General features: G+C 38.1%; 1 protein-coding gene across 4 annotated transcripts in view; it reads left to right on the top strand.

Moving 5' to 3' along the window:
- DHX57 (DExH-box helicase 57) overlaps nucleotides 1–26,086 on the top strand; it is a 67,370-nt gene that overhangs the window by 11,073 nt on the left and 30,211 nt on the right. For all 4 annotated transcript variants that reach the window (XM_020976976.2, XM_078149479.1, XM_020976975.2 and 1 more), the window contains 6 exons: nucleotides 877–1,712; nucleotides 3,697–3,875; nucleotides 4,842–4,963; nucleotides 6,648–6,843; nucleotides 14,887–15,011; nucleotides 23,365–23,498. In XM_020976976.2, the coding sequence (XP_020832635.1) occupies nucleotides 877–1,712; nucleotides 3,697–3,875; nucleotides 4,842–4,963; nucleotides 6,648–6,843; nucleotides 14,887–15,011; nucleotides 23,365–23,498 (1,592 nt within the window). The remainder of the gene's footprint in view (nucleotides 1–876; nucleotides 1,713–3,696; nucleotides 3,876–4,841; nucleotides 4,964–6,647; nucleotides 6,844–14,886; nucleotides 15,012–23,364; nucleotides 23,499–26,086) is intronic.

The raw sequence follows: 26,086 nt of genomic DNA, 5'->3' as shown, positions 1-26,086 counted from the left end.
GTCTTATCTTCCCAGTTAAGCTCAGAGTTCTTTGAGTGATCTTGTCCCCAAAGTACCCTTTATAGTACTTTACATATTGTAGACAGTATGAAAGTAAGTCTAATAATAATAAAAATTATTATTAGAGGGGCAGCTAGGTGGTGCAGTGGATAGAGCTCCAGGCCTCGGAGTTAGGAGGACCTGAGTTCAAATCTGGCCTCCAACACTTGACACTAGGCCTAGAGTCTGGCCTTAGACATTTCCCAGTTGTGTGACCCTGGGCAAGTCACTTAACCTCACCAAAAAAAAAAAAGAATTATTATTAGAGCAGCTAGAATTTATGTACTGCTTTAAAGTTTACAAAGTTTTTTATATTTTTTAACTCATTTGACCCTCAAAAGAACAGGTAGTTTTTATTATTAGCATTCCCCTTTTACAGACGAGGAAACAGAGAGATTAAATGACTAGCCCAGGTTTCCACAGCTGGGAAATGTCTCAGGCCAGACTCTAGGCCCAGTGCTCTATCCACTGAGCCCCCAGCTGCCTATTTACGGTCACAGGAGACAGTTAGTGGTTAAACAGACTTGGGAATAAAATGCCCATAACCTTAGAGCCTAATTCAATGTATTAAATTTGTGGTGTCATGACAAAACGGAGTTGGGGAGTTTGTGTCATGTCCTTCCTATTCTGAAAAAGAACAGAAGATCTTTGTGGCTAGTGATGTCACTGACATCTGCTCAAAGTTATATTCATTTAGAAAATTTAAACACATAATTACACAAAAACTAGAGGTCCCCATGATTCCACATTAGCATATTTAGCAGAATTAAATTGCAGTTATTTCTTATTGCCATAGTAATTTCTCACTGATTCCAGGCTTGTTTTCTCTTCCTGTAGGTATGGTTTTAATACTGAATATTGCGAGGCAGCATTGAAGTCCTGTGATGGTGATGTTGGGGCCTCCCTGGAACACTTGCTCTCTCAGTGCTTTTCAGAAAGATACGCAGAGAGGATGGAGATCCCTGCGGGAGCATCCCGTGTCAGTCGGGAAGAGTGTATGGAGCAACGGCAAGAAGAAGCCTTTGCTCTCCGGTCAATCTGTGGAGAAAAGTTTGTGGAAAGAATTCAGAACAGAGTCTGGACAATTGGGTTGGAGCTGGAGCACCTAACAAGTAAACTCTGCAAATCCAAACAGACGAAAAGTGCCCCAAATGTACAGACTGCCCGTGAAATCTGTCAGTTCTATCTCCAAGGAAATTGTAGATTTGGATCAAAATGCAAATTTAGGCACGAAAATCCCTCAAGACACCTTTCAAGAAAAGCAGAGCGATCCATAGATGATTCTCATCTTAGATCTAATGGAGATGTCTCTTTTTTATATGAACTTGAGATTAGATTTTCTGAAGGCAGCAAATATCCCTTCCAAGCACCTCTGGTGGCATTTTACTCCACCAATGAAAATCTACCTCCGGCTTGTCGTTTACACATTTCTGAGTTTCTTTATGGGAAGGCCTTGACGTTTGCTGAGACTGCTGAACCTGTAGTGTATTCTTTGTTGACCCTTTTGGAGGATGACAAAGACATTGCCGAGCTATTAACAAATGCCCATCACAAGTATAGTGTTCCTCCGGTAAACTTGTTGCCCGTTCCCTCTGTGAACAGAACAGATTATACTGCCAATCGCAAACCAGCGGTTCCACATTGTTCCTGTGTTTCCAGTCCTGTGCCAGAAGGTTTGTAAACTATCAGAAGTATTGTTCTTTGGCTATTGAGCGGAGAAAATCCATATCGAATTTAGGAGTTAGACTTTCCTCTGTGCTGCTTCCCATATCTGCCCATGACGATAGGCAAAGCATTTCCCTTTTCTGCCATTAGAGTGGTCACAAGCAGAAAGTGAAAATGGTTCCTACTTCCTGCCATACTTGGCAAGAAAATTATTTGACCTCTGTACGAGAAGTTTCTAGTTTTTAAATGAACTTATTTTATTTGCCCCAAAGATCTATTTGATTTAATTACAGACTCATAGGAAACCTGTATGATCTTAACATGTGCATGAGAGGCAACATATTGCAATAGTCTTTAATGCTACATATTGGGTGTTTTTTTATGCTGAACAAAAAAGCACAGTGGGATTTTGTATTCTCTGAACATTTTAGTCATTTACAATATAAAGATGGTCTGCTGTGGACTTTCAAGAGATACTGTAGAGGTAGAAATAATACGATTTGGCTACTGATTAGATATGTGTGGTAGGAAAGAGTAAGGAATTGAGTATGATGCTAAGGTTGCAAATCTGAGTGACTGGAAAGATGAAAATAAGGAAATTCAAAAGGGGATTGGGTTTGGAGGAAAAAGATAATGAGTTCTGTTTTGGATATGTAGAATTTCAGCTGCCTATGGGACATCCAGTTCAAAATATCCAATAGGTGGTTGGAAATATGGGACTGAAGTTTAGGAGAAAGGTTGGGCAGGATGTATAGATGTGAGAATTACCTGTTTAGAGGTGATCATTAAACCCAGGGGAGCTAACAAGGTCACCAACTGAGACTGTATAGAAGGAGAGAGGACACCACACTAAAGAGTGGCAGAAAGTTTGATATGGCACCCAAGTCTTAGGCTCTGTAAAAAGTGTAGTGTCCAGGATGAGGAGGCTGAGCCTCCTGTCACATCTGGTCACCACTGGACTATCGTGCTCAATTCTGGGCACCATTTTTAGGAAAGACATTGATAAATCAGGGGGTGTTCAGAGAAGAGCAACCAGGAAAGTGAAGGGCCTCCCATTCTTAGGCCCTATGACGCTCAGGTCAAGGCACTGACTGCAGAAAAGAATACATCAGGGAAACGTGACAGACGAGTGTCTAACAGGCTGTCAACATGGAAGTGACCTTAGATTTGTTCTGCTTGCCCCGAGTGGATAGAAGAAGGAGAAGTTACAGTGAGACATAAGGAAGAACTGTCTCATGGCGCTCTCAAAGTAGAATGCATTGCTTTTTAAGACAGTGAGTTTGCTCTCCCTAGAAGGCTTCCAACAAAGAAGCCAAGAAGAAGCAGTGTTCTCTGCAGGTCACTGCAAAATGTCCCTTGCTTGAAGTGAAAACTTCAGCCCTCTGTTCTTATTGCTTGCTCTAGTAACCATCTCTAAAGGTAACTGCTATTGTAGACTACATGTTTGCCACTCTTAATTTGCTAACCCTATGGACTCCTCAAGAACATATTCTTTATAACTCATCTTTTCACATAAAATTTATTTCACATGGTTTCATGTGACTGCTCATAAATTTTTTTTTTTTTAGGCAATTGGGGTTAAATGACTTGCCCAGAGCCACACAGCTAGTAAGTGTCAAGTGTTTGGTCTGACTCCGCCACCTAGCTGCCTCCTGCTCATACATTTTTTAAAGCAATACTTCTTTATGCTACCAAAATTCCAACAGAAGCAGTGCCTTGATTTTTTATTTTTACTATCAGGTTTTAAATCTTACTGTAGCAGATATGTTCAAAGAAAGGTCTATAGACAGTTAACTATTTCAGAAGTTTTTAGTGGAATGACAAGAAGCATCTGATTGAATATACTTTCAAATTTATCAGAGCCTTAACCTTACCTCCTCCCTCTCCATTTTTATAAATGTAATTATTTTATTACTTCGACAGCGCCCTTTTTCTTTGTCAGTTTAGCTCAACGTTGAAAATGTTTCTTTTTTTTTTCTTTTTACTATCTAGTCAAGAAAGAACCAGAACTTGAGGAGGAGGAAGATGAGGATGAAGGTCTTACACCAGTTATGGTAGAGAATGAAAGCTATGTCAACCTCAAGAAAAAGATTTCCAGGAGATATGATTGGCAGGCTAAGTCTGTATATGCTGAAAATGCTAGGATTTGCAAGCAGTTTCAAATAAAAAAGGTAGAGTATGGTAAAACAGTGCTCAGCAGTTTATAACAGAGAGAAGAAAGGAAGCCTGGTATTCCCTTTCCCACATCTTGCGGTCACTTTGGTCTGCTTAACTTTTCCGTACGTCAGGTTCTTTTCCGACTTTGAATATTAACCCACAGGGTAAGGGACACAGTGCATAGCAATAGGCCATTACGACGTTCCAGTCATTCTTAGAACCTTGTGGTTATAGTGCGATAACAGACCAAGTGCTGCTCTGAACAGAATTAGTCCTAAATTAGAAATCTGCTAATAAAAAGATTAATTTCTGAAAGACATACAAATAAAGATGATTTCAGTAGCTGTTAAGTAAACTGCCATGGTGAAGTTAGACCTATGACCTGGGCCAAGTCGTATCGCCACTCGAGGCCCATGTTTCCTCGTGTGTCAAATGGAGCAGTTGGGCTGGATGGTCTCTGATGTCCCTTCGGCTCTAAAACGTGATGCTTTTACATGATGAGGAAAAATTCTAACTTGTGTGTTGTGAGGTCAACATTGAGAATCAGAGAAGGTTGTTTTTTGTTGTCACCGTAAATATCAAGGCAATCAAGCCTTTAAAAACAAGAATAGAACATCTCAGTTGTTCAGAAGTCACACATATATGCAAGTGAGATGTGCTGGAAATTATGTGGTTTTATACATTTCTTAGATGGTGGAAAACTCTGCTCACAATGGTAATAGATCCGAAGTGGCCCCATGGCTGCTCAGTGCTGAGCTGGGTCTCCGGGCGAGGTTATTGTGCAAGAGTTGTGCGCATGTGAAGACGTTTGATTGTTACTGTTATTGCTTTATGTGCTGGAGAAACTGTCATGGGGAAAGCAGGCAGAGAGTTAGACCCAAGGAGTGAGCTTCTCTTGTGGGCTATTGTCAATGTCCTCGAGGCTTCGTGGGATGATGATTACACAACCTGACTGTCTTGATACCTTTGGATTCTATTAGGCTTCCAGACAATACCAGTCAATTCTGCAAGAGAGACGATCACTCCCTGCTTGGGAAGAAAGAGAAACCATTCTTGATTTGCTGAGCAAGCACCAGGTGCTTGTTGTGAGTGGTATGACTGGGTAAGAGTATTCATTTTTTGTTGTGGTTTTTGGTTTTTGGTTTTTGGTGAGGTAGTTGGGGTTAAGTGACTTGCCCAGGGTCACACAGCCAGTAAGTGTCACGTGTCTGAGGGCGGATTTGAACTCAGGTCCTCCTGACTCCAGGGCCAGTGCTCTATCCACTGTGCCACCTCGCTGCCCCGTAATGTGTTCTTTTTTTTTTCTTTTGGCTACGCGATGGGGTTAAGTGACTTGCCCAGGGTCACACAGCTAGTAACTGTCAAGTGTCTGCTGGATTTGAACTCTGGTCCTCCTGACTCCAAGGCCAGAGCTCTATCCACTGCGCCACCTAGCTGCCCTCGTGATGTATTCTTAGTGGAGATTTAATGTAAATGTTAGCATGGTAGGGCCCCTGGTTAACCTAGACCAATTATATGCTAAGAAAACAATATTTGTTTTCATCAGAGTAGAACTGTTTTTTGTTGTTATTGTTATTTTTTAATAGAAGTTGGCACTATATTGGTTGGTGGGGTTTTTTATTTATTTGGTTTATTTTCATTTTCTTTCTGGCAAGTGCTTATGAGTAGGTGGAGGGCATGCCCACTTACAATACTTTAAGTATTAAAATACTTTTAGGGTAAGATTCCAGAGGGCTCATATTTGAGTTTAAAGAGAATAATTTCCGAGTATTTATTTTGAAGAGGAATTCATCTTTAGGATTTTCTGTGGTTTCTAGGTGTATCATTTTGGGCATAATATAAAATATCTTTTCCCTGTTTCTCCTTTCTTTGGTGGATGGAGAAATCTACCCAGGAGCAAAAGTAAACTTAATTTTGTATTGAGCAACTGTGAACCTAATTTTGTATATATTTTTTAACATATAAGTATATTTTATCAAGGCTCAGAGGTATTTGCAATACCTATGTAGCTATAGCTTCCCCCATCCTGCCTGAAATCTAAATGAATAAATATTAAGGGAGAAAAATATTTAGTGTTTTATAATTAAGCATAATATTGTTACATAGAAGTATATGCTGCAGTTTATAGTCTCTAGTGCATTTAGACATGAACTAATCTTTTAGCCAAAAGTATAATCTTCAGAAGTGTCATGCCTCAAAAAGAGAGGCATCTAGGTGGTACAGTAGATAGAGATCTGGACCTGGAGTCAGGAAGACCTGAGTTCAAATCTAGCCTCAGGCACTTATTAGTTATTTGGGAAATCACTTACCTTTGTCTGCCTCAACTTCCTCATCTGTAAAATGGGGAAAACAATAGCACCTACTTTTCAGGGTTGTTATAAAGACCAAATAATATCTGTAAAACATTTTATAAGCCTGAAATTGCTATAAAAATGATAATCATTGTTATTTTTATTGTTGCTGTTATCCATGTCATGATCATCACCCCCATTTTATAGCCAAAGAAATAGATTTGTTAGGAGATTGGTCTTTTCATCTGAGGTCTTCTAACTTGAAGATTCCTAATCCTTTGTTTAGCAACTATAAATTAAAAAGTTGAAAGATTCTTTTTTCTCATAAATGAGATGAAGCTACACAGCTAAAAGTATAACTGGTTTTATCCATTTTCCACAACATGTGATCACTTATTGATTTTTCTAGAGAAAAGATAGGAAAAAACTATGGAAATTAAGACTTTTTAATATAAAGTTTGCTTGGGGTGGGGTGGGGGGCTCTTTTTCATATAGATGTGGAAAAACTACACAGATCCCTCAATTCATTCTGGATGATACTCTGCATGGGCCACCTGAGAAGGTAGCAAACATCATCTGTACCCAGCCTCGACGGATCTCTGCTATTTCCGTAGCTGAACGTGTAGCTAAAGAGAGAGCAGAAAAGATGGGTCTTACTGTGGGATACCAGATCCGCTTAGAGAGTGTCAAGGTTTGTATAGTTTGTCCACTTATTGGTAATGTATTGTTGCTTTTTTTTTTTTTTGGTGAGGCAGTTGGGGTTAAGTGACACTCCCAGAGTCACACAGCTAGTGAGCGTTATGTGTCTGAGGCCGGATTTGAACTCAGGTCCTCCTGACTCCAGGGCCGGCATTCTATCCACTGCACTATCTACCTACCCCTACTATTGTTGCTTTTAAAAGAATACTTTTGATCTAAAGATTTGTAGAAAATTTGGATGATAAATCTTCAGGCAGTCATCCTTAGAACACTGCAAAATGCTTTTAGAGAAATTTGAGGCAAGTCTTATTCAAACACATCTTTATTATTTCTATGGAGGTCTTTTTTTTCCACTTTGATTTTTTTATTAATTTATTTTGAGTTATCAATAATCATTTCTGCAAGCTTTTGAGTTTAAAATTTTTCTCCCCCTCTGTCCACACCTTCCTCCCCAAAACGGCGCACAATCTGATATAGGCTCTACATATATATTCCTATTAAACATATTTTCACATTAGTCATCTTGTAAGGAAGAATTAGAACTAATAGGAGGAACCATAAAAAAGAGAAAACAAAACAGAAGGAAAAAAAAAAGAGCAACTAGTATGCTTGGATCTGCATTCAAACTCCATAGTTCGTTCTTTGGATGTGGATAGCATTTTCCATCATGAGACTTTTGGAGATGTCTTAGATCCTTGCATTGCTGAGAAGGGCTAAGTCTATCAATATTAGTCATTACACATTGTAGCTGTTACTGTGTACAACATTCTCATGGTTCTGCTCACTTCACTCAGCATCAGTCCATACAGGTCTTCCCAGGTTTTTCTAAAGTCTGCCTACACATCATTTCTTATAGCACAATAGTATTCCATTATATTCATGTACCACAACTTGTTCAGCCATTCCCCAATTGATGAGCATCCCCTCAATTTCCAATTCTTTGCCACCACGAAAAGAGCTACTATAAATGTTTTTGTACATGTGGATCCTTTTTCCATTTGTACAATCTCTTAGGCATACAGCCCTAGAAGTGTTATTGCTGGGTCAAAGGGTATGCACATTTTTATAGCCCTTTGGGCATAGTTCCAAATTGCTCTCCAAAATGGTTGGATCATTTCAGAACTCCACCAACAATGCATTAGTGTTCCAATTTTCCCACATCTTCTCCAGCATTTATCATTTTCCTGTTTTGTCATGTTGGCCAATCTAATAGGTGTAATGTGGTACCTTAGTGTTGTTTTGATTTGCATTTCTCTAACCAATAGTGATTTAGAGCATTTTTTCATATGACTGTAGGTGGCTTTAATTTCTTCATCTGAGAACTGCCTGTTCACATCCTTTGACTATTTATCAATTGGGGAATTACTTGTATTCTTATAAATTTGACTTAATTCTCTATATATTTTAGAAATGAGGCCTTATCAGAGAACTGGTTGTAAAAATTCTTTCCCAATTTTCTACCTTCCTTCTAATCTTAGTTGCATTGGCTTTGTTTGTGCAAAAACTTTTCAATTTAATGTAATCAAAATTATCTTTTGCTTTTCATAATGTTCTCTATCTCCTGTTTGGTCATGAATTCTTCTGTTCTCCATAATCTGATAGGTAAACTATTCCTTGTTCTCCCAGTTTGCTTATAGTATCAGCCTTTATATCTAATCATGAACCCATTTTGACTTTATTTTGGTATGTGGTGAGATTTGGTCTATGCCTAGTTTCTGCCATACTCTTTCCAGTTTTCCCAGCAGTTTTTTTCAAAGAGTGGGTTCTTATCCAGAAGCTGGGGTCTTTGGGTTTATCAATAATAGATTACTATAGTCATTGACTACTGTGTCTTGCATATTTAACCTATTCCACTGATCCACCCTCTATTTCTTAGCCAGTACCAAGCAGTTTTGATGATTGCTGCTTTATAATACAATTTAAGATCTGGAAGCTAGGCCACCTTCCCCTGCATTTTTTTCATTAGTTCTTGATATTCTGGACTTTTGTTTTCCAAATGAATCTTGTTTATTTTTTCTAACTCTATAAAATAATTTTTGGTAGTTTGATTGGTATGGCACTGAATAAGTAAATTAGCTTAGATAGAATTGTCATTTTTATTATATTAGCTCAGCCTACCTATGAGCTACTGATGTTTTTCCAATTATTTAGATCTGACTTTTATTTGTGTGAAAAGTATTTTGTAATTGTGTTCATAGAGTTCCTGGGTTTGTTTCAGTAGGGAAACTCCTAAATATTTTATAATGTCTACAGTAACTTTAAATGGAATTTCTCTTTCTATCTCTTGCTTTTGGACTTTGTTGTTAATATTGTTGTTAATATATAGAAATAGCTACGATTTGTGGGTTTATTTTATAGCCTGTAATTTTGCTAAAGTTTATTATTTCAAGTAATTTTTTACTTGATTCTCTAGGATTCTCTAAGTATATCATGTCATCTGCAAAGAGTGATAGCTTTGTTTCTTCTTTGCCTGTTCTAATATCATCAATTTCTTTTTCTTCTCTTACTGCTAAAGCTAACATTCCCAGTACTATATTGAACAACAATGGTGATAATGGACATCCTTGTTTCACCCCTGATCTTATTGGAAATGCTTCTAGCTTAGCCCCATTACATATAATGCTTGCTGAAGGTTTTAGATAGATGCTACTTATAATTTTAAGGAAGACTCTATTCCTATGCTCTCTAGTGTTTTTAATAGGAGTGGGTGTTGTATTTTGTCAAAAACTTTTTCTGCATCTGTTGAGATGATCATGTGGTTTCTGTTAGTTTTGTTGTTGATATGATCAGTTATGCTGATAGTTGTCCTAATAGTGAATCAGCCCTGCATTCCTGCTATAAATCCTACCTGGTCATAGTGTATTATTCTTGTGATAAGTTGCTATAATCTATTTGCTAATATTTTATTTTAAAATTTTGCATCTGTATTCATTAGAGAAAGAGGTCTATAATTTTCTTTCTCTATTTTGACTCTTCCTGGTTTAGGTATCAGCAGTATATTTGTATCATAAAAAGAATTTGGTAAGACTCTTTCCTCACCTATTTTCCCAAATCATCTATCTAGTATTGGAATTAATTATTCTTTAAATTTTGATAGAATTCACTTGTAAATTCATCTGGCCCTGGGGATTTTTTCCTAGGGAGTTCATCAATGGCTTCTTCAATTTCTTTTTCTGAGGTGGAGTTATTTCAGTATTTTATTTCCTGTTTTGCTGATCTGAGCAATTTATATTTTTGTAAATATTCATCCATTTCACTGAGATTGTCAAATTTATTGGCATACAGTTGGGCAAAATAGTTCCTAATTATTATTTTAATTTCCTCTTCATTGGTTGTGGATTTACCCTTTTCATTTTTGATACTGGTAATTTGGTTTTCTTTGTTCTTTTTTTTTTTAATTAAATTAACCAAAAGTTTATCTATTTTATTTTTTTCCATAAAACCAGCTCTTAGTTTTATTTATTTGTTCAATAGTTTTCATCATTTCAATTTTATTAATTTCCTTTGGTTTTCAGTATTTCTGATTTGGTGTTTAATTGAGGATTTTTAATTTGTTCTTTTTCTAGTTTTTTTAGTTGCATGCCCAATTCATTTATCTTCTCTTTCTCTCTTTTATTCATGTAAGCATTTAGAGATATAAAATTTCCCCTAAGGACTGCTTTTGCTGCATCCCGTAAGTTTTGGTATGTTGTCTCATTATTGTCATTCTCTTAAATGAAGTTATCAGTTGTTTCTACGATTTGTTGTTTGACGCATTCACTTTTTAGGATTAGATTATTTAGTTTCCAATTAATTTTTAGTCTATCTTTCCTTTATTACATTTTTATTACATGTAATTTTGCATTTTTGAACATATGTACTTTATGTATATGTAAATATATACTTTTATATTTACATATATTTTTACATATGTAAAATTATTTTTACATGTGTATTTATTACATATAATTTTTATTGCATCATGATCTGAGAAGGATGCATTTAATATTTCTGCCTTTCTGCATTGGACTGTGAGGTTTTTATGCACAAGTACTTGGTCAGTTTTTGTGTATGTGCCATGTACCACCAAGAAAAAGGTATATTCCTTTCCATCCCCATTCAGTTTTCTCCAGAGGTCTACCATATCTAACTTTTCTAAAATTCTATTCACCTCCTTAACTTCTTTCTTCATTTATTTTGTGGTTAGATTTATCTAGTTTAGAGAGGGGGAGGTTGAGGTACCCCACTAGTATAGTTTTGCTGTCTATTTCTTCCTGTAATTCCCTGAACTTCTCTGAGAATGGTGCATATATGTTTAGTAATGATATTGCTTCATTGTCTGTGGGGCCTTTTAGCAGGATGTAGTTTCCTTCTTTATCTCTTTTAATAAGATCTGTTTTTGCTTTTGTGTTGTCCGAGATCAGGATTGCTACCCCTGTTTTTTTTACTTCAGCTGAAGCATAATATACTCTACTCCCGCCTTTTACCTTTACTCTGTGTGTGTCCCTCTGTTTCATATATGTTTCCTGTAAACAACATATTGTGGGATTATGGTTTTTAATCTATTCTGCTATCTGCTTCTGTTTTATGACAGATTTCATCCCATTCACATTCACAGTTATGATACTATCTCTGTCTTTCTCTCCATCCTATTTCCCCTGTTTATGCTTTTCTTTCTCTTCTCTCCTTTTCCCTCCTCACTAGTGTTTTGCTTTTGACCACCGCCTCCCTCAATCCCCTCTCCCTTGTATTAGCCCACTCCTTTTTCTTCCCCTTTACCACTTCTTTCTTTTTGGCTAGGCAATGGGGTTAACACAACTAGTAAGTGTTATGTATCTGAGGTCAGATTTGAACTCAGGTCCTCCTGAATCCAGGGCCAGTCCTCTATCTACTGTGCCACTTAGCTGCCCCTCCTTTACCACATATTTCCTCTCTTTTCTTTCCCCTTTTTTTTCCTACTGCCTATAGGGCAAGTTAGATTTCTATACCTAACTGATTATGTTGTTTACTCCTTGAGCCAAATATGATGAGAGTAATAGGTTTTTGTGCTTTTTCCTGTAACATAATTTACCCTTGTCTGCCTCCTCCTTTCCTTTTCTCCCAGTACAATCCTTTAATTAGATCTGATTAATCCAATCTGATTAATCCACTTAGATCCATTTAACCCACTTAGTTGTTTTATTTTTTTATCATTACATCAAAGTCAACCTATACCCACCTCCTCTGTCTATGTATACTCCTTTAAAAATGGTTGGTGTAATAATAATACAGTTCTTAAGAGTTACAAGTGTAATCTTCACTTGTAGGGATGTAAACAGTTTCCCCTTATTAATAACATGTTTTTGGATTTTTTTTGTCTTGTTTACCTTTTCATGTCTCTCTTGAATCTTACATTTGAAGATTAAATTTTCTGTTGAGCTGGTCTTTTATTTCTTTCACAACATGACTAATCTGGTCTTTTTATCAAGAAGGTTTGGAAGTCCCCTATTTTGTTGAATGGCCATCTCCTCCCCTGAAAGTTTACACTCATTTTCACTAGGCAGTTGATCCTTGGTTGTAATCCAAGCTCCTGTATCTTACGAATATCGTATTCCATGCCCTATGATCTTCTAATATAGAAACTGCAAGGTCCTGAGTAATCTTGACTATGATTCCATGATATTTAAATTGTTTCTTTCTGGCTGCTTGCAGTATTTTCTCTTTCATCTGGTAATTTTGGAATTCGGCTACTATGTTCCTTGGCGTTTTAAATTTGGGATCTCGTTCAGGAGGTGATGGGTGGATTCTTTCCATGGCGATTTTATGCTGTGGTTCTAGGACCTCAAGGCAGTTTTCCTTGATGATTTCTTGAAAAATGCTGTCTAGGCTGTTTTTTACTTTGTGGTTTCCAGGTAGACCAGTAATTTTTGAATTGTCTCTCCTGGATCTGTTTTCCAGGTCAGTTGTTTTACCAGTGAGGTATTTTACGTTTTCATCTGTTTTCTCGTTATTTTATTTCTGTTTGACTGATTCTTATTCTCTCATAGAGTCATTAGCTTCCACTTGCCCAATTCTATTTTTTAACAAATTGTTTTCTTCTGTTAGATTTTGCACCTCCTTTTCCATTTGGCCTATTTTGCTTTTTAAAGAGTTCTTCTGCTTAATGAGTTTTAATGCCTCCTTTCTGTCTAGCCAATTCTGCTTTTTAAGGAGTTGTTTTCTTCAGTGTACTTTTTTCCAGTTGTCCAATTGTATTTTTTAGGGACTTGATTCTTCAGTGTACTTTTTTTCATTTGGCCATGTGGTTTTTAAGGACTTGTTTTCTATAGTTAATTTTTGTCCTTCCTTTTCCAAGCTATTGACTCTCTTGCATACCTCTCATATCTTTTCCCAGTTTTTCTTCTATCTGTCTTATTTGACTTTTAAAATCCTTCTTGAGCTCTTCCAAAAAGGCTTTTTGGGCTTCAGACCAGTTCACATTCCCTTTTGGGGTTTTGGATGTGGGTTTGTTGACAATGTTGTCCTCTTCAGAATTTCTGCCTTGATCTTCACTGTCCCCATAATAAGAATCTGTGGTCATTGTACGTTTCTTTTTGGTCATGGTGTTTGCTTATTTCCTGGCCTTTAAAAAAATTGAGTTCTCCTGCTGGAGGAAGCAGTAATCCAAGCTTCTTGTGCTGGGAGCCCGGAGCCTGGTCACTAGCTTTGGTTGCTGGGGACTTCAGATGCTGGCAGTCGGAGGCTGTAGGGTTCTGGCAGCTTACCTGGTGTTGGGCTGGAATCAGCAACACTGGAGCTCTTGGGGTAGGGATGGGGAGTCTGGCCCCTAGAGGATGCCTGCTCACCTGGGCCTTTCACTCCTTTTTTTGGCTCCATGTAGATGGATGTTTCACTGCTTCAGGATGTTTCTATGCCTGTAGCTTTCCCTCTTGGAGATGTGCTTCCCAGAGTTTTGCTGAGGCAGTGGGAGACTTGGCTACCAGTGAAGGCACGTGTTGGTTTTCCAAGCCTTGTTTCCACTGGTTCCTCTGCCTGTTCACAGGCACTCGGAGGTCCTGGTGTTGGTGCTTATCTGCTCTACCACCTGGGGCTCAGGATCTCCTCCTGGTATGCTGAGGTGGGACTTTCCACTAGCTTGCTGGGATGTCTCTCATTCTATGCTGCTCCCCCCCCCAACAGCAAGAGGGGCCTTTCCTGTTAATCCCTCAGACTTCCTGGGCTATAGGACTGCTGCACTCCATCTTTCTGCTAGTTCAGTTGTTCCAGGGTTTTTCCTGGGGCAATATTTTATGCACTTTCAGAGGTTAATAATGGAAGGTGAGAGCAACTCATTTCTTACTCTGCCATCTTGGCTGCCAGAAGCAGAACCCTATGGAGGTCTTTTAATGTTCACTGACAGAAATTACCAATTAGGTTTTTTTTTTTAGTTTTACTTTTTTGCTTTTTGTTGGGCTAGTGATTTATTGACCTTATTCAAACAAGAAACAGTTTAATTCTGATTTGTATTTATTTGCCATAGTCACTTGTCTGTTTTATAGTACTTTTGTATTTTATATTTGTATTTTGTATTTTATAATACTATTGTTTTAGACTTCAAATTGTTATGTGAGGTAGAACAGAATTCACAGTAAAAATATTTGTTAAGTTTAGGTTTGAATGAACAGAAGAAAATGATAGAGTCACCTCAATTTACAGATAATATTAATTAGTTTAATTTTACTTAATTAAATTAATATTTCCTTGGTGTTTTAAGGCTTACAAAATTTTTTTTCTCATAACTCTTGTGTTCAGATATTATTATGCCATTTTACAGGTGAGAAAACTGAGTCTGAAGACCTAGAGACCTAGTCATTTGACTAGATTCACAGAGCTGGTATCAGGGCCCAAGGACTCCAGCCCAACTATGCAAACTGCCAAGCCTGTGCTTTTTCCTATTCCATATTGTACTGTGGTTATTCTATTAGTTTGTATCCCTTCCTATTCAGGACTGTGAGGTAACAGAACTTTAGATGTGTATGTCTCGTTTGTTTTTTTTTAGCTGACTAAATAGCTGCCTTTTGTCTTTTTTACATTTAAGTCCTCAGCTACTAGATTATTATACTGCACTGCAGGAGTGCTACTGAGAAGACTGGAAGGAGACACAGCTCTCCAGGGAGTCACCCATATTATTGTTGATGAAGTTCATGAGAGAACGGAAGAAAGGTAAGAGGCACAATTGCATAAAATTAGGACATAGCTGAAAGTTACTCTTAGGTCAGCTTCATAACACTAGTGATTAGCACTCTATGGTGCTGTAGAGAAGACCCAGGCTGGAGGTTATGTCAAGTCCTAATATCTCATTTCTGTGGGACTGAAAATGCGAGACTGGCCGCATCTACTCTAGTGAAGATTCATTCATCATAGTAGGTTATGATGGTAGAGATAGCTACTTGTCAATATTATCATTATAATATATATTTTATATATACATAGATATATTTTTTCACTTTATATTCTTTTTTATTAATTTATTTATTTTTAGTTTTCAATATCCACTTCCACAAGATTCTGAGTTCCAGTTTTTCTATCTCTCCCCTCCATGTACCCCAAGATGGCATGCATTCTGAATACCCCTTCCCCCAATCTACCCTCCCTTCTATCACTGCCCCCCTTTTCTCATCCCCTTTCCCTTCTGTTTTCCTATAGAGCAGGATGGATTTCTATACCCCATTGCCTGTATATCTTATTTCCCAGTTGCACATAAAAATAGTTTTTAACACTCATTTTTAAAACTTTGAGTTCCAAATTCTCTCCCTTCCTCCCTCCCCACCCACCCTTATTGAGAAGGCAAGCAATTCAATATAGGTTATACATGTATAGTCATACAAAATACTTCTGTAATAATCATGTTGGGAAAGACTAACTATATTTTCCTCCATTCTATTGCACTCCCTGTTTTTTCTATTTTTTTTTTGACCCGTCTCTCCTCGAAAGTGTTTGCTTCTGATTACTTCTAATCTGCCCTCCCTTCTATCATCCCCCTTTCTCTTATCCCCTTCCCCCCATTTTCTTGAGTATTTCCATACTCAATTCAATGTGTATGTTATTCCTTCCTTAAGCCAAATCAGATAAGAGTAAGATTCACTCATTCCCTCTCACCTCCCCCCCTCCTCCCCTCCACTGTGAAAGCTTTTTCTTGCCTTATTTATGTGAGATAATTTACCCCATTCTATCTCTCCCTTTCTCCTTCTTCCAGTAGAATCCTCTCTCACCCCTTAATTTTATTTTTTAGATATCATCCCTTCATATTCAACTTACTCTTTGCCCTCTTTCTATATATATGTTCCCTCCAACTACCCTAATACTGAGAAAGGTCTCATGAGTTACAAATATCATCTTTCCATGTAGGAATATAAACAGTTCAATTTTAATAAGTCCCTTATGATTTCTCTTTCCTGTTTATTTTTTCTTGCTTCTCTCAAGTCTTGTATTTGAAAGTCAGATTTTCTATTCAGCCCTGGTCTTTTCATCAAGAATGCTCAAAAGTCCTCTATTTCATTGAATATCTATTTTTCCCCCTGAAGGATTATACTCAGTTTTGCTGGACAGGTGATTCTTGGTTTTAATCCTAGCTCCTTTGACCTTCGAAATATATTACAAGCCACCCCCCTCCAGTCCCTTAATGTAGAAGCTGCTAAGTCTTGTGTTATCCTGATTGTGTTACCACAATACTTGAATCATTTCTTTTTGGCTGTTTGCAGTATTTTCTCTTTGACCTGGGAACTCTAGAATTCGGTATAAAATTCTTAGGAGTTTTTGTTTTGGGATCTCTTTCAGGAGGTTATCAGTGGATTCTTTCTGTTTCTATTTTACCCTCTGGTTCTAGAATGTCAGGGCAGGTTTCCTCAATAGTTTCTTGAAAGATGATGTCTAGGCTCTTTTTTTTTATCATGGCTTTCAGGTAGTCCAGTAATTTTTAAATTATGTCTCCTGGATCTATTTGCTAGGTCAGTTGTTTTTCCAGTGAGATTTTTCACATAGTCTTCTATTTTTTCATTCTTTTGGTTTTGTTTTATAATTTCTTGATTTCTCATAGAGTCATTAACTTCCATTTGCTCCATTCTAATTTTTAAGGAATGACTTTTTTCAGTGAGTTTTTGGACCTCCTTTTCAATTTGGCCAATTCTGCTTTTTAACGCATTCTTCTCCTCATTGGCTTTTTGGACCTCTTTTGCCATTTGGGTTAGTCTATTTTTTAAGGTGTTATTTTCTTCATTATTTTTTTGGGCCTCTATTAGCAAGTTGTTGACTCATTTTTCATGGTTTTCTTGTATCACTCTCATTTCTCTTCCCAATTTTTCCTCTACTTCTCTTACTTGCTTTTCAAAATCCTTCTTGAGCTCTTCCTTGGCCTGAGACCAGTTCATATTTTTCTTGGAGGCTTTGGACGTAGGAGCTTTGACTTTGTTGTCTTCTTCTAGTTGTATGTTTGGATCTTCTTTGTCACCACAGTAAGATTCTATAGTCTGAGTTTTTTTCCTCTGTTTGCTCATGTTTCCAGGCAATTACATGATTTTTTAAAGTCTTTGTTAAGCTAGGGCTCTGCTTCCAGTGTGGAGGGTGTACTGTCCCAAGCTTCACGGGTTTTGTGCAGCTGTTTTCAGAGATACTTCTAGGGACCTGTAAATTTTCAGTTTTTCCAAGGTGGTATGATCAAAGGAGAGGTATTTACTCATTTCCTGGACTGTGCTCTGGTCTATGAGTAACCACAAGTCTTGAAACTGTGAGGAGGATTCCTTCTCCACCACAAGCACAAGTTCCACCACACTAGCGCTCCTCCATGCTCCAGGACCATGACCCAGATCCAAGCACAGGCAAAGCAAGAGAATCCTGCCTCAGGGCCAACAAAGAGATCCCCCTCTGATTAGCTGCTCGATCCTTCCACTGTCTGTGGGCCGAGAGCTGCATCAGGGCTAGTGCTAGACTACACTCCTCTCTCACAGGTCCAGCAGACCTTTCCTACTGACCTTCTAAGTTGTCTGGTGTTTGTGGGTTGAGAAGTCTGGAAACCACCACAGCTGCCCGTGATTCAGTCCTCCGAGGGCTGCTCCAAGTTCGCTGGGGCCCTGTCTTTGTCTGCACAGCCCACGCTGAACTGCACTCCTTTGTCAGCCCGGCACAACAGACCTTTCCATTAACCATCCAGGTTGTCTTGGGCTGTAAATTTGTTTTACTCTGTCTTTTTGTTGGTTCTGCTGCTCTAGAATTTGTTTAGACTCATTTTTTACAGGTATTTGGAAAGGTTTGGGGGAGAGCTCAAGCAAGTCACTGCTTTTATTCTGCCATCTTGGCTCCACCCCATAGATATATTTTTTTAAAAATAAAAAATATCTACTTGGGTATAATGCCATGCTTGCTACATTTCATTCTGCCCCAGTCACTGGCTAACTTTCTTAATCCCTTTTAGTCATTTAAGAGTTGTTAGTTGTTCCGAAAGAAGTTGGACTGTTATGTGATATAGTCCAGAGTTCAGGGCATGTTTCAGAGCTCTCTTAAAATAACTGGGAAAGGGGAGGGGCACCAAAATAGTAGTCACATAACTGTCCCCAACCAAAACAGGTACTTTGAGGCAGTGGATAGAGCACTGGCCGTGGAGTCGAGGAACTGAGTTCAAATCCGGCCTCAGACACATAACACTTACTAGCTGTGTAACACTGGGCAAGTCACTTAACCCCATTGTCTAGCCAAAAAAAAAAAAAAAGAGGTACCACAGCAGAGTGCAGAATGGCAAGACTGTTCTGACTTAGTGACAGGGATAATCTTGAATGCATTCAGTTCAACAAGCATTTATTAAGTGGGTGCGGTGTTCATGGCCTTTGCTTCATGAATCCGTGATTTCACCCCATGAGAGATGTGAGGATGATCCCGTCCATTGTCAGCTAAGCTAGTCCTTGATGACAGATATCAGTAGGCTAGCAGTGAAAGCCCTTCAGCATGGTAGAGCCTGCTGGGGCTTGTTCTCTGTTGCCACAGCTTTCAAGAACCCAGGGCCAAGACAATTCCAGAAGACTCATGATAAAAAATACTATCCACATCCAGAGAAAGAACTGATGGAGTCTGAATACAGATCAAAGTGTACTATTTTCACTTTTTTAAAAGTTTTTTTGGTTTTTTTTTTCCACTTTTGTTCTGTTTCTTCTTTGCCAACATGACTAATGTGGAAATATGTCTTATGTGATTGCACATGTTTGACCTATATAAGATTGCTTGCCATCTTGGGGAGGGGAGGGGGGGAAGAAAGTGAAAAAAGCTTGGAACTCAAAATCTTTCAAAAAGTGAATGTAAAAATTGTCTTTATATGTAGCTAGAAAAAATAAAATACTATTAAATTAAAAAAAAAAAAACCTGGGGCCACCTCTGTGGCACCATGAGCAATCGGAGGAGGAAGACCTAGAAAGACGAAGATAAAAATGAAATGTCCGTATCCCTCAGATAGTTTATCTTCTACTGAGGAAATATAGCATTGTACACATATATAAAGATAAAATATTAATTGGAGGAGGAGAAAGCACTATACGTGTATGGAGGAGGGGAGGCAGAGGACATCAGGGAATACTTTACAAAGATGTCGGTACATGGTCTGTGCTTCCATGAGAGGTGGAGACAAAGAGGGTGTATTCCAGGCAGGGTGGTGCAGTTTATATGAATGCACAGAGGTGGGAGATCAAACTTGGAGTTTGAGAGTGGCCAGTTTGTCAGAGACAAAGTGCATAATGAGGAGTAATGTAATACAGGGCAGAAGACTGTGGTAGATGTTTCTTTTATCCTAGAACAGCAGGGAGCCACTGAGGATTTTATACAGCCACTGAGGAACATAGTCAAATTGGTGCATTAGGAAGTTTATATCAGCAGCTGTATGGAATGAAGAGAGGAGAGACTGGGGACTAGGGGGCAAGTTAGGAAGCTGCTGGATAATCTAGATGAGAGGTGAGGGAGTGTGAAATAAGTAGAAATAAGAAGATGGACAAGAGAGACTTCATAGAGGTAGAATAGACAGAACTTGGCAACTGATTGGATATGCAGTTGAAAGAGAGAAGAAAAAGTCCAGGATAATTCTAATTTAGGAAACTGAGTGATTGGGAGGGTGGTAGTGTTTTCAACAGAAATGGAGACGTTTGGCAGAGAGACAGATTTAGAGTGGAAGGTAATCAGTTCTGTTTTGGACATGTTGACTTTGAAATGTCAGTAGGGCATCCGATTAGAGAGATGTCCAACAGGTACTTGGCAATTTAGGATAAGTTCAGTGGAGAGATTAAGATTGGATTTATAAGTTTGGAAGTCATCTGCTTTGACATGCCAGTTGAACCCACAGGAGTAGGTGATATCACCAAGGGAGAAAACTAAAGAGAGAAGAAGGCCCAGAACAAAACCTTGAAAGGCACTCGTGATTATAAGGCAGGAAATGGAATATGGTCCAGCAAAGAAGATTGAAAAGAAGTGGTCAGGCAGCTTAGAAGAGAAACAGGAGAATCAGTCATGGAAACCAAAGGAAAAAAGTGTAACCAGGAGGAAGAGATGGTGGAGGAGGCTGAGGATGAAGAAGTCCACATGATTCAGTCAGTTCCTGAATCCTGTTGATTCTGCCTCCACAACCTCACATCTCACCTCTTTTCTCCACTCATACCTTAGGCCTGGAGAAGTGGGAGCCAAATTGTAGAGGGCTTCAAGTGCTAGGCTGAGGAATTTATCTTTTATTCTAGAAGCTATAGCTATTAAAAGACATCACCTCTACTCTAGTTCATCTCTTGCCTAGACTATTTCAGTATCCACCTGACTGGTCTCCCTGTTTCTAGTCTTTTCTCTCTCCAATACATCTTCCATCGATCTGCTCAGTTGATAGTCCTGAAATACAGATCTGATTATGCCATCTCTATACTTGCTTCTAGGATAAAACATGAACACCTCAGACTAGCACTTAAACCCTCTACAGTTTGCCTCCCACTTACCTTTCCAGGCCTAATTCATATCATTTCCTTCTGTGAACTCCCTGTTTTATTCAGATCAGCCTGTGAGCTGTCACTGTGCATCGCTGTGACTTCCTATGGGGTCATCCCTGCCACTTCTTCCTTACTACCCTTTCTTAGCATTTTAGCATCTTTTTTCATTCAATTTTATTTTCAGTTTTGAATTCTCTCTATTCCTCCTTTCCCTTCCCTACCCATTGAGAAAAATAAAACCCAATACTAACATATATTGTCATGCAAAACAGATTCCTGCCCCGAAAGAAAGAGAAAGAGAAAGAGAGAGAAAGAGAAAGAGAAAGAGAGAGAGAGAGAGAGAGAGAGAGAGAGAGAGAGAGAGAGAGAGAGAGAAAAGATAAAAAAAAATGCCTTAGTCTGTACTTTGAGTCTGTCAGGTCTTTATCTGGAGGTATATAGCATGCTTCATCATGAGTCCTTTGGAACTGTGGTTGATCATAGTGTAGATCAGAATGCCAAAGTTTCAAAGTTGATTATCTCTACAATATTGTTATTGTATAGATTGTTCTCTTGGTTCTGCTTACTTCACCATGCCATCAATTCATACAAATCTTCCCAGGCTTTTCTGAAACCACCATGCCCTTTAGCATCCCATCACATTCACAGCATAACTTGTTTAGCCATTCCCCCTTTGATGGGCATGCTCTCAGTTTCCAATGCTTTGCTTCCACAAAAAAAAAGAGCTGCTATAAATATTTTTGTACATATGAGTCCATCTCCTCTTTTTTTATTTCTTTGGGGTATAGACCTAGTTTCAGTATCATTGGGTCAGAAGGTACACACAGTTTAGTAACTTTGGAGGCATAGTTCCAAATTGCTTTCCAGAATGGTCAGACCCTTTCACAGCTCCACCAACAATGCATTAATGTACCCGTTTTTCCGTAGCCCCTCCAGCATTTGTCATTTTTTTTGGTCAACTTTGTCAGTCTGATGAGTATGAGGTGGAACCTTAGATTTGTTGTAATTTGCATTTCTCTAATTATTAGTTATCCAGAATGTTTTTTCATATGACTTGTGATAGCTGGATTTCTTTCTCTGAAAACCACCTTTCCTGTCCTTTGACTACCAATTAGGGGAGGAAGATCACTTGCATAGCTGAGTAGAGAGGATGGGCTGGAGTGAGGAGAGAGAGACTTGAGTCAGGGAGTTAACCAGCAAGTTACAGCAATAGTCCAGGCAAGAGGTGCTGAAGGTCGGCACTAGGATGCTGTCAATGTCAGAGGAGAAAAGAGGCAGATACAAGAGGTGTCACAAAGGTAAAAATGGAAGGACTTGGCAACAGATTGGGAAAAGAAAGCATGAATTGTAGTGACAAAGTGATAGAAGGGGTCAAGGGGAACAAGAAGTAGATTGACTCTGCCTGACTCATTGTATCAAGGTGGAGAGGGAGCAGCCTGGACCTCAGACATGTCCAGGAATGCAATGTCTTTCAGAGAGATCTATAGGTCTAATTTTTAATGAGATGAAAGAGCCCTAGAATGGAAGGGTAGTTTATTCATAACAATTGAAGAGACAGAGGAGGGTGGATCAGGACTGCAGTAAGACATAGCAAGGGAAAAGGATTTTTGCATCAACAGACAGTCATCCTAAATCATAGGGATTGGGAAACATGAGGGTGGGAATTGACTAGCCATATGTCTATTGACTTGGGATATTATTCTCTAGGGTCCTGGGATGAACAAGGTCAGGACAGGGGCAACTTCCACAGCTGCTTTTTTAAAACTCTGCAGAACTAGAAGTAGACAAGGCCAGGGAGAACACCTCACCTGTGGGAAGGCAGAGATGAGAGATGGGATATTGTGTGTGAGGGCTATGCCACAGAGTGACTAATGTATCACTAGATTGGGAAGGTGGATCGTAGGTTGAGAAGAGCTTTATAACACTAAACAGAGAAGTCTATGCCTACAGCTTCTCACTTGATCTAAACAACCACTTGTTTAGGGAGGCAGGTAATGCAATGAGGATATCATTCATATTTTACAAATGAAGAAACAGAAACTCAGGTAGGTGAAGGAACTTGCCCAAGGATGCAAACCAGTAAATGTGGAAAAGTTGGGATTTAAATTTAGACTCTTTCTACTATACCACATCCGTAAAATCTAAATAAATAAATTATTCTCCTCCTTCCTAAAAGGAAATAGCTAGTAAAATACATGTATAAAAGGCCTAAATGGCCACATCAAAAACACAAGTGGGTTTGAAGAAGAGAGATGTTAAAAAAAAAAAAAGGAAAAGAAAATACAAATATACTAAAATGTGGGAAACAAATTTAAAGGGTTGCTATTTTAAAAATCGTTAAACCACCTTTGGGACATATGTTTCAAATCTGCATTGTAGAGTTTGAATTTGTAAAGGTTATAAAGTTTTTAAGGAAATTGTGATGAAAAGGGTAAAGAACATGACAATGAGTGCCTGTTGGGAAGTCTGTTTCTATTGCAAGGTAGTAGTCATGAATAAAAAAGATGAGGAAAATCTGAATGGAATAAATACTTGACATTGGATTTGGTTGTCATGGGTATCTTTTTTCTTCCCTTTAGTGATTTCTTGCTGCTGGTTTTGAAGGACGTTATGTTGCAGAATTCAGATCTTCGTGTTGTTCTGATGAGTGCCACTTTGAATGCTGAGCTTTTCTCGGAATACTTTAATTCCTGCCCAGTTATTAATATACCAGGTGAGAAAAAATATATTCTTAAATTTTGTATTATTATCCATGCCTACATACATACATACAAAATATTTTTAAATTGTGCTTCAGTAAAGAAATATATTGATAAATAGTTTTTTTCTGGGTAAGAAGTGATTATGTTAGCAGCAAGTCAAACTATAGGCATTTTATGAAATTGACATGTTAATATTACACCTAATTTAGAAATTTTTAATTGCATCTATGATTTAAATTCTCAATTATTTAGAATTCTTGGCTTCCCCATGTTTAATACGCAACCTAAAATAGTTTTATTGTAGAAAGAAGCTATCTTGCTATAATATGTGCTTTAATTATAAAGATCACAGAATTTAGTAAGTATTCTGGTACTCTTAAATAGTGTAGTTAGAATACCTTTTAGATATCTTGATGCTAATTTGCTTCAGATCACTTACTGTCTTTGGGTTTTAACTTCTCTGCTAATTTTTTTCTAAAGGAATGGTCTGGAAGAACTGATTGGTAAATTGTTAATGGTATTTGTCTGGCCAAAATGGCTATTGGTAGTGGATTAGGAAAAAAATAAGAGTATATCAAGTATACAGTATAGTGCACTTGATTACAGTTACTATTAATTGGTTATTTATAAATCCTTAGCTGAAAGAAATTCCTTGAGTCTGTCAGGTTTAAAAAATGAGTGAGCTAGCCAAATTGTAATTGTCCCCACCTTGTTAAGGCCACTTCCCATCCAATCTCCACCTTCCTGTAGTCATTATTGAAAAGCATTTTTCAGAAATATTTGATGTAATGGAATTATTTGGTTGAACTTTATTTCATAACTTCAAGATCCTGTATTTGTTTTTTTGTTTTACTAAAAACTTAACATTGAACATCAAGAAACCTGATCAAACTTGGTAGTGATGATTCACTTTTTAATTGATTTTAGTGCAGTGGTGCCCTAACCATCCTCCAGGGCCATCCCTTAAATCCCTATCAGTGTCCTTTCTTCCTCTCATTTCTATTCACTTTTCCTTTTGTGTGCCCATAGTTTAATCTCTGTCCTACTTTTTTCTTTTTCACTTTGTCATTTCAAAAAACCCTTTCCAGATTTCTTTGCATTCTTCATATTTATCAGTTGTCTTGTGTAGTCTTCATTTATGATTTCTTGAAACATACCTCTGGAAAACCAGGCTTTGATAAAGCCCATTGGTATTCAGATGGAGCTACTTTAAACCCAGAAAATTTTGGCTCTCATTTATTGGACAGTAAGTTGCATCCCAAATCTCAGTTGTTTCTTGTTTCGATTTGATGGCTCAGAGTGAGTGTAAATAACAGTTGTTTCTGTTCTGGCCAGAAACTGAGGGTCTTTCCTTCCCAGACTGATTCTTTTGTAAAGGCAAACTGGGCCATCTTTTGCTACAGTTCCTACTTGCCTTTAATCACTGAATGGGTGTTGCCTCAGACAAACTGAGACCTGGGAAAGACCTTAGCTTAAAAAGGCCAAGGTCTCCCACTGCATCTGGGGCCACTGCCAGTCATCTTGACTGGCCTCAGATGACTAGAGGAGTGAGTAAGGCTGATGACTTTGCACAGCTCTGCCTCAGTTAAATCCAATTCACTTGTAAGTCAAGAAGTCACCCTCCTGATGTCATTGGTCCTCTTCCAGAACAAAGTATGACTACCAACAAGACAAACAACAAATAGTTTTAAATTGTATTATAATATTACTCTATATTATTGTAGCACAGTTTAATTAACCATCCCCCTGTCGTTGGACCTTTAAGTCGTTTCTGGTTTTGCAGTTAAGTAAAATGCTGCTTTGTAAATCTTTGACCAGCCTGTTTTTGTTTGTTGTTTGATGTCCACCAAAATGGAATTATTGGGTCAAAAGATAGGGTTATTTTTCTAACTTTTACTGAATACTGCCAGACTGTTCTCAAAAAGATTCTGCAATGACTACATATGTATAACCTGTATTGAGTTGGTTGCCTTCTCAATGAGGGTGGGTGGGAAGGGAGAAAATTTGGAACCCAAAGTTTTAAAAACAAATGTTAGAAAAAGTTTTCACATGCAACTGGGAAATAAGATATACAGGCAGTGGGGTATAGAAATCTATCCTGCCCTATAGGAAAATAGAAGGGGAAGGATATAAGAAAAGGAGAGGGGGAGATAGAAGGGAGGGCAGATTAGGAGAAGGGGTATTCAGAATACATGTCATCTTGGGGTGGGGGGAAGGGAAGAGATGGGGAGAAAATTTGGAACTCAAAATCTTGTGCAAGCAATTGTTGAAAACTAAAACAAAAATAAAAAACAAAAAAAGATTCTGCAAGTTTGCAGTTTTATCAGCAATGAATGAGTGTTTCACTACCAATTATTTGGAAACTTTTGATACTTTAGTGGCTACCAATTTATGAAGACATTCTTGCTGGCTCAGGAAATAATCTTAAATTGCTGTTAACTCAGCTTCATCCAGACCTGTAGCTGAAAATTTCCTCTCACTGGCCAATTACTTCATTGGATGAGAGAGCTAATAAGCCAGTTGGCTTCATTCTGTTCTGCTGTCACTCACCATACCCTTAGTGTTGTCCCGAGTGTGGGAGTTTGTTTTTGTTTGGGTT

This window comes from Phascolarctos cinereus, unplaced genomic scaffold, assembly GCF_003287225.1.
Source record: "Phascolarctos cinereus isolate Bilbo 61053 unplaced genomic scaffold, phaCin_HiC Scaffold_2;HRSCAF=192, whole genome shotgun sequence".
Classification (NCBI taxonomy): Eukaryota; Metazoa; Chordata; class Mammalia; order Diprotodontia; family Phascolarctidae; genus Phascolarctos; species Phascolarctos cinereus.
The sequence above is the reverse complement of the archived record's forward strand: the minus strand, read 5'-3'. Positions and strand labels throughout refer to the sequence as shown.